The sequence below is a fragment of the Nelumbo nucifera genome, chromosome 7, assembly GCF_055504915.1.
Source record: "Nelumbo nucifera cultivar China Antique chromosome 7, China Antique-T2T, whole genome shotgun sequence".
In the NCBI taxonomy this organism is placed as follows: Eukaryota; Viridiplantae; Streptophyta; class Magnoliopsida; order Proteales; family Nelumbonaceae; genus Nelumbo; species Nelumbo nucifera.
The window spans coordinates 33,131,415-33,140,540 of NC_142655.1; the positions used below are offsets into that span (position 1 = coordinate 33,131,415).

The following is a 9,126-nucleotide window of genomic DNA, read 5'->3' on the forward strand; positions in this document are numbered from 1 at the left end:
TAAAAGAAATTAATTATTATTCTTAATAAAGTGAAACCACATCTTTCTATCGAAGTGAGGACCTACAATGTCTAATAGTTAGATCACATTATAGAAACAAATTAAAAATACAAAAAAAAGTAAATGTAAAATAATAAATGTGATACAAAATTCAATGTCACATTACATTAATTTAAATTAGTCACTATTTCTTATGTTTGATGCATGTTTTGTTCTACAAGAGTTAGAAATTGATGAGACAACAACAACATCAACATCCAATAATTAATATGAGTCTTTCCTTCCCACTCTAGATCTCTTGGCTCGTAATTCCAGTTTCTCTATACTTGATGTATTTAGCCTATATCAACGTTAACGTCCGGCAAGGCGGCACTGTTATTCCCATCATCTGGAGGACTTATTGATATCCAAAGCAAAGAGACTGTAATTGTGACAAGACCAGACCAGACGTAAACAATGGTTGGCATCCTTCCTTTCCTTCCCATCAGCCCTTTTGCAAATGGGTACATGTGAGCCAACACCCAGAAGCTGAAGAAGACCCCACCAAACAGCTTATTCCATTGTGGGATAACACTGTAGATTGTCCTTGCGAATCCCATGACGATGGCTACAAGGTTAACCACCATGATTGTTAGAGGCATTATGAAGAGACTAGTCCATTTGACAACATAGAGGTCAGCATATATGTCATCATCGTCCTCGGCAGCAGACTTGGATGTTAATGTGAATGAGATATCAATGCCGGCAATGACCTTCAAGAGGCCCTGAAGGACGGCAGCCAGATGGGCACTGGTCCCGCCGATGAGCCAAAACTGTTCGTTGCGCCACCAGTCTTCAAGAGACACACCAGACCATTTGATCTCCAGGAGAGAGAGGAGGCAGAGGGTGATAGTGATGGAAAGGAGGTAAAGGAGGAAGCTTACATTGAGATTTTCAACAATGAAGTGTCCAGAGAAAAGGGAGAGAGCAGGAAGGAAACAGTAGACAACAAGGAAGATTGAGGTGAAAGGGTAAATACCGACGTTGAGGTAGGCAATGCGCTGTAGGAACTTGAGGCGTGGGCTAGCAAGGAAGGCATTGTTGCGAGAGAAGAAGATCTCGACAGACCCTGTGGCCCAGCGAAGGACCTGGTGTAGACGATCTGTGAGATTGATGGGGGCTGTGCCGCGGAAGGCATCACGCTTAGTGATGCAATAGATTGAACGCCATCCACGATTGTGCATGCGGTATCCAGTTACCACGTCCTCTGTAACCGACCCATAGATCCAACCTATTCTTTCCCCCCATTCTGTCTTGTCCTCATACCTGTATAGTATTATAGTGCAAAATTGGGATAGAGTCATTTTTCATTCAAGTTGAGACTTGGTTTGATAGAGGCTCCACTCATCAACATTATCAAGCTCAATACAAAATGAATTCATTAACAATGTTTATCAATCTCACTTAGGGATGGCTACTTCTACCGGTACCCACCTCTACCCGTCTTGAGATTTTACATGTTTTAATCAAATAATTAGAAATTTTGATATTTATTCATGTTATTTTACTTGTTTATAACTTATATATGGCACATTAGGGTCATGAAGGTTTTACTAGGGGTGCAAGTCAGGTGGGTTAGGCTGGGTTTGTGGTCAAACCTAGGCCCAACCCTAAAATTTTGGCTTAAGGCCCAAGCCCGAGGTCAAACCCGATCTTCTTAACCCAAGCCCAACCCGTACTGTAATTTGATTCACTCGGGTTGGATTTGGAATCAGGCTAGGCTCGGGTTGGTCAATAAAGCCACTCTAAAATTATATATGTATATATGCATTTATGTAAATATTTACAGATATATTTATGTATATATTTGGGTCGGATTAGAGCTACCTAAAGGCTTGGCCCGAGCCTAGCCCGAGGACTGAAAATCCAAGTCCAGCCCATGTAAAATTTTGGGTTGGATCGATTCGGGATCATGTTAGGCCCGGCCAAGTTGCAACCCTAGGTTTTACATTTCCGTAAAGGAAAATCCAACCCACTATAGATTTGGTGCACAATGAGGGTTGGGAGTTGAGCTATCAATAGGTCAGGTATGGGTCAGAACCAGCTTGAACCGGAATGAGCCCAACATGAAATGTTGAGGACCTGGATCCAGATTTGATAGGTTTGTAATTTTTTGACCCAAAACCGAACCAATCGGTTCTTTTGACAATCGGGTCCCCGATAGACCTGATTATAATAAATAAAAAATAAATATTTATATTTAATATATATTACATATATATTTCGAGACTAGGTGGAACAGATTCCGAACCAATAGTAATCGGGATCCTATATCAGGACTGAAAACTGATTCATCGGTTCCAATTCCCAGAACCAGAACTGGCCCAATCAGTTCAAGTCCGTCGGGTCAGACCAAACCCATTGACAGCCCTAATTGGAAGGACAAGGGAGCGAAGTAGGGCTTTAAATTTAGGGAAATTTGGAGTTGAATAGGGATTTTCATTAGGTTTTTGGGTTTTATTAATCAACAACTCCACCTATTTTGCCATCCCTAATCAGGAAAATGTAGTCTGACTAACTTCATCAAAATTTGTTTTCCTAACACCATTAAACACAGAAATACATGGAATGGAATCGTACCAGCAGGAGATGACCGCAATAGCTTCAGCAACTGTTTGGGCATCGAGCGGTGGGCGGGGAGCGAGTAGTGCGCCTGGAGGTCGGCCATTCTTTACGGACAAGTGATCGGCAAGCGGTCGTCCTTGGAACTCAGCCACAGCTATCGAGTCAGTGAACATACTCGAGTTCCCAAACTTCTTAGGCAAGTTCAAATCTGGATGTCCTGTGAGTAGGTGTGCGTCTGATTCTTCTTCCTCTGATTGGGTTGAAATATTAGCGGCTGGTTTCTTGTTCTGACCAAATAAGCCAGAGTATTCATTGGCTCGTGGAGGTTGGAAACCATACAAGGCATACCTTCGGAACAGGCATCCAGTGCCAACATATACGGGGCCCTGGAGGCCATCCAGAGCTCTCATATTGCCATCAAAGAAGATAGTGTTATGGTTGGCATAACGATCAGATGGATCAATTCCTTCGAACCGTTGTGGGAACTGAATGTAGCAAATGCGGTCTCCACCACGGTCCATCATGAAGCACATGCCCTCGCGAAGGGCAAGCGAGTTGTATATGTAGTGATCACAGTCGAGGTTCAGAATGAAAGGACCATTAGAGAGTATGGCTGAAGCTCGAACCAGGGCGTTCATGGCACCAGCCTTTTTGTTATGATCATAACCTGGGCGCTTCTCACGGGAGACATAGGCAAACATGGGTATGCGAATATCAACACCAGTGAAGTCCAACACTTTTTCATCTGGGTTTCCATACACTGGATCACTGTCAGGAACTTTGCTCATCACCTATCCATCCATGCATCATGTATGGGAAATTCAAGTATCTGTGAGCAGGCTTGTAATATTCTATCACTATAATTAGGTATAGTAAGTTCACTTGTCCATCTTCTTTTGTGTTTAATTTATTGGGGTAAATGTACCTTGTAAAATCATTTTTGACCATGGGTTTAGCTATGGTGCCGGAAAGATATGATACTCGAAAAACTTACAATCAATCAACCGATATCATAAAAGTAGAAATCAATCAGGTGGGTTTTCATCAAGATTCATAGAGGGTCGGTTGTGATCGGTCAAATAAAAGCCTTTCTCGTATGATGTCTTTTCGATATTATAGATTTTCCCTTTGATCATTTATTTCTTTTATTATTTACCCTTAAGCGATACATGAAAAATAGATTTTTTTGTGGGTCTCACATGTTTTTGAAATAAGAACATGGATAAATTGGGGGCCGTTTGGCATGTTTTTTTGAGAAGAACTTCTGGTAGCTCTAACAGTCAAAAGACGCATTGAGCATTTGCATTAAGTTATGAGCAGCCTAAAGCCCGTTTGGTTAAGGCGTGTCTTTTCATGCGTCTTTCAACACGAAGACAAATAGAACAAAAAAAAAAAAACGCAAAAGCTCCATTTTGAGTTTTCGAAAATCGCCCGTTTTGAGCTTCTTGCGTCTTTTCAGCACATTGGCTTTTGACAGTTAAATCTACCGCAAACCAAATGAGAAAAGACCGAATCATGGTCCGCCAGACTTATAAATAGCTGACAGACCATGCGAAAAGATGCACCAAACGGGGCCTGGGTCAATGGAACTTCAAAATTCAAAAAAACAAGGGCCGATGGAAAGGAAAGAAAGAAAGAAAGGAAAAAAAATGACATGATCGATTGAACTGAAGTATGAAGTAAAAGGCTTTTACCTGTAAAATCCCAGCATGGTCTCCCTTCTTGTGATCAGAACTAGGTTCATACCAGGTCCCGGGCCAATGTGTTCCATCGGCCATCCAAGTGGCCTTAGGGACGGTGATGGGTTCAGTAGGTGCAACACCACCATTCTTTTCCTTAGCCAACTTCCGCTCGTTGGCCTCTTCCTTTTTATTGTAGGCGCGGCAACGTTTCTTTATCACATCAGGTAGACCATTAATCCTGACCTTGAACTCATCATACTCCCTCTTAATCCAACGCCGGTCCTTAACAAAATCAGGTTTCTTCTTATTCTTAGTGGGGTCTGTCTTAATGGAGAAGTAACTATCAGGATTACGAGGCTCAATATTGTGCTTACGGCAGAAGGGTACCCACACCTCGGCAAAGTTGACAGCCTCAGCCATGGCTTCGAAAGTAAGGATGGCACCACCATCGTCTGAAATGTAACAAGAAAGCTTCTCAACTGGGTAATCTGCTGCTAAGATTGAGAGGATGGTGTTGGCTGTGACGAGAGGTGGTTCTTTCTCTGGATCGGCTGTGGAAACGAAAATATCGATCCCAGGTAGATCGGACTTGCCTTGTGGGTTTGAGTGTGAGGGTTGTTCGAACTTGTCACGAAGAGCAGCCAGGTCAGTGGCTCGATTGATGGGATTCAGCTTGGGCATTTGGTCCAGTATCCATGAGAAAGCGAACCATATTTCACACACTATAGACATGCCCCACAGCCACATCGCTTCTGGGTTAGGGTTTCTCACTCGCCACGTCAGAAATAGTAATAGTGCTATCAGACGGACTCCAACCAGAAGCCTGTTCATGCATGCAAGAATTTTTTTATGAAGGGCCAAAACCTAAATTGGATTGGGTGGGGGTGGGGGTGGGGGTGGGGGTGGGGGGAGAATAAATGTGATAGGCCATTGGGGGGCCAACCGGCCAACCATTGAGGCGGGGGAGTAGAGGAGGGGGAAAATATACATGGGAGAGTGTAATATATATGAAGTTTTCTCAGTCATAGCAGGGGTCATGGCTCCCCTGGTTCCTCCAGGGCTCTAATCGAATAGTATAGGCTCGAATTCGATTAGGTTCGATTCAAGTTCAATTTTAATTAAGCTTGATTAGTTATTTGAGCTCGAGCTCGACCAATAAAAAGTTTAGCTCGTGAGCTTGGCTCAATTAATACATACATACATATATACATACATACATATTATAAAATATATTTTTATATTCTATATCATATATATATATATATATATATATTATACAAATATATTTATTTTCGAGCTTTCGAGCCAAACTTAACACATTGAATATTTAAAATATATTTTATATTCCCATCATAAAGTCTCATAAATTTCAACTTACAACTATGTTTCGGAATTTCGTCATTTGAAAACCTAGTCTCACAAAACTCTCTTAGTATTAATTTACTCATCATTCTTAAATTACTCTCTCTCTCTCTCTCTCTCACTCATACACACACTTAAGTAGTCAATGTTTGTAACATCTCCCTCTCCCCCATTGTAATCCCTCATTTCCACTTAAATATTTTTGAACCCCTTTTGGTTCTCTCAAATAATGCATGGGTTATAAATCAGATGGATTGGATAAGGGTAAGTGCTAACACAAGACCAAACCTAGGTTGATGTCAAAACCCAAATTCGCCAACTCAAACCTAACCAAATTTCTATTCAACCCTATGCTTTGCATGGGTTTTCTTACTAGTACAATTAATACAACAAAGGTAAATCTGTGATGTTGGAAAGACATACCGGAAGAAATCAAACCCCCCCATAAGTTTTAATGAATATCACCAGATTTACCACTATAATAATACCAGTTGATTGACTAGATTTTTTGAGTATCATGTCTTTCTAGTATCATAGTTGACCCCCAACAAGAAATGCACTAAACAAAAAAACTATAAAATTCACTGAGTTGTAATATTGCATCATGAGCCGTATAAAATTGCACCTTGTACAATGCAAAAAAAAAAAAAAAAGTTCTAACTCTTTGCACCACTCCTTTGAGAGATGTAATACCAAATTATTTATGGGGCAAAATTTACATTTACAATTACATGAGTCAAGACTCATGCCATGCATAAGCTTTGTTAAGTGAAATTGAAGCAATACGACATTCCTAATTGGATCAAACAAGTTTGAATCAAATAAAATTAATTAATTATATTTTTATTTAATTAATTTAAAAAGGTAAAAATTTCTACTATTTCTATTAAATTTAATTATTTTACATTAGTTTATGTTATTTTTAAATCACAATAAATTGATTGCAATTGTTATTATGTTTTTCTTAGTTATCAATTTTTATTCACAAGTTTTGTTTTTTTTTTAATTTTTAGACAAATATCCATTAACATTATTGACTTTTATTATTTTTAAATGGATTTTAAATTAATAAAAAATATTTTCTAAACTAATAAAATATACTATTTGAATTTTTTACTAATTTAATTATTATTTTCATCTTTTTTAATTCATTAATAATTTTATTAATTGTGAAGTCTTAATGTAACAATTAGTAATATATAAACTGATAAAAAGATTGAAGGGAAATCATCTAAAACTCACCATGGTTTTTTAGCATTTCTCTTAAACTCACTAAAACGTCCAAAGAAACCCATGTCAATGACTTATTATTTTTCAAAACTCACCATCCGTCAAAAGCACCGTTAGTGTCCCATTGACAGAAATTGTCCATGTTAGCATAAATGCAATTTTTATGACCAAAATGCCCCCAAATGGCATATCAACCTTATTAAGCATATTTTTATGTCAGTCTAACTTTTATTCAATACACCTTTGTTCTAACGGACATCTGATAGAAGTGGACTTTGGGTCCTACATAGCCACATGTCCTCTTCTTGACCATTGATCTTTTCTTGATTTCATTTCTTGTTACATTTGAAATTAAAAGGGATATAGTACCAGTTGTACCGGCAAGTAGATATGGAGTGTCGAATGAGTTTTGTTTGAATCAAAAGCGCTCCATTTATAAAAGAATAAAGGGTAAAATAGTAATGGTGAGTTTTAGACACTTTCCCAAACATGAAAGGGGAGAGAGCATTAAATGCATACCTATAAGGGCTGAGGATGGAAGAAGGGACATTGATCTTCCTGGTAAGCGGCTTCCAAGGTTTATCCATAAAATCAGACATTGACATCCCTCCGTCATCACCAAATTCATCGTCTTGTGACCAATACGCATTCCCAATCCCATACGTTCCCTTGGTCTCGAACAACCAACGATTGTGATCGAAATCCCCCGTTTGGCTTCTCAACAACATAGACTTGTTCGTTTTCACAAATGACATTCTTCTATCCATCTTTTTGCCTAATCCTCCACCGCCACCACCACCGCCACCACCACCACCACCTTCCTCCTCTGCACCTCTTCTGTTCATTCCAATCCGTCTTGATGCTTCCCCTCCAAAAATAGTCCCTTGCCCGTATGAACCAAGTTCATCAGGTTTAGACTGGGGGTGGTGGTGTTGCCGGTCAGACGACATGGAAGAAGCACTGGATGCACCGGCAATTGCACCACTGCCGCCTGCAGCCGTGGGCTGGTTGTCCGGTGTCGGAGGCATTAGTACGGCGTAATCAATATAGTCATTGGAGTTTCCATACTCACCAAAACCGTCTACGTCTTCGTCCCGAGAGAGGCTAACGATACGGCCGCTGGATGTTCGTCGGGCAAATTTCAAAGCTGTTGGTGGACGTCCTGCGGAGGATGACGACGACATCTGGGTTGGGCTAGTTGATGATGCCATCGTGGTTACTTGACAACAATCTCTTCGAGCTTATTTGAGTTGATGAAGATCTTGAGATTCTCATTATAATCAATCAGTTTATCATGTTAAGAGTTTATCCAGCAGAAAAAAGAAGCCATTGTAGATTAAAGAGAGATGTCATTTGGAGATTTGAGAAAGACCGGAGAAAGGTCATCGACAGTGCAAACCATGGATGATACGGAAACCCAATTTGTTTTTATTTACGAGAAACGAGGGGGAAAAGGGAATTGATTGGTTAAGAACGAACACAAAACTCGCATGAACCCCCGGTATGTGCGTTGGAATTCGTGGCTTTTTTTATTTTTAATTTTGCGTTCGAATTTGTGGATTTGGTTGAGAGGTCCAACATCCTAATACTAAGTCAAACTTGCACAATCGCCACCTTCCTTTGGTTTGTCTTCTCTTGGACTTCAATACCCCCTTTTTCTCTTTGTTTCACTCCCTGTCGAGTTAATTTCACTTAGAGAATCTAGGTGTTTCTTCAAATCCTCTCTCTTGATCAGTCAGGATATGCCTATTTTTCTGAGACCAAAAGCCAAAGGGAGAAGTACGGCTGAATTCCAGCCCCCCCTGCTACTAGCCCTCCCCCCCTATAAACCACATCCTGCCTGTGAATTTGGCATCAATTCACAGGCAGGATGCATTCCCCCTGTACTTTGGGACTATAAAATTCTGATCTGGGCTGATTAGTTATTCTCCCAAAACCAAAAGACATCAACATCAGATTAAGCGTCTCCTTATCTATAATTTGTATACATTTAAGTCATGTTTAAAACCGTGGGCATTTTTTTAATATGCACTATCACATAGACACCATTTCAGCATTTAGCCCATTATGCTGATTCGTACGCATAGAAATTCGCAAAAGTTGGCCTTAATTTATGTGCATGCTACAGTTGAGGGAAGCTTCATTTTAATGCTTCCTCCAACGGCTAGACATTTATTCACTGTTATGCTGATGTGGAGTTTAGTGGCACTTGTCAATAAATTGTTTTCATTATTAATTTTTTCAGTTT

The 9,126-nt window shown here is 39.9% G+C and overlaps 1 protein-coding gene across 1 annotated transcript; it reads right to left on the reverse strand.

Moving 5' to 3' along the window:
* On the reverse strand, positions 1-8,389 carry CSLD1 (cellulose synthase-like D1). The gene is made up of 4 exons (XM_010260413.3): positions 7,398-8,389; positions 4,299-5,109; positions 2,620-3,395; positions 1-1,305 (listed from the first exon to the last, which is right to left on the reverse strand). The coding sequence occupies exons 1-4, from the start codon at positions 8,087-8,089 to the stop codon at positions 336-338; spliced, it is 3,249 nt and encodes a 1,082-aa protein (XP_010258715.1). The 5' UTR covers positions 8,090-8,389; the 3' UTR covers positions 1-335.
* Positions 8,390-9,126: the final 737 nt, after the last annotated feature.

Coding starts and splice junctions, on each gene's coding strand:
- CSLD1 (XM_010260413.3), bottom strand. CDS start 8,089: ATGGCATCATCAACTAGCCCAACCCAGATGTCGTCGTCATCCTCCGCA. Junction 3,396..4,298: donor ACCATGCTGGGATTTTACAG/GTAAAAGCCTTT, acceptor ATGGATGGATAG/GTGATGAGCAAAGTTCCTGA. Junction 1,306..2,619: donor ATTGCGGTCATCTCCTGCTG/GTACGATTCCAT, acceptor AATACTATACAG/GTATGAGGACAAGACAGAAT.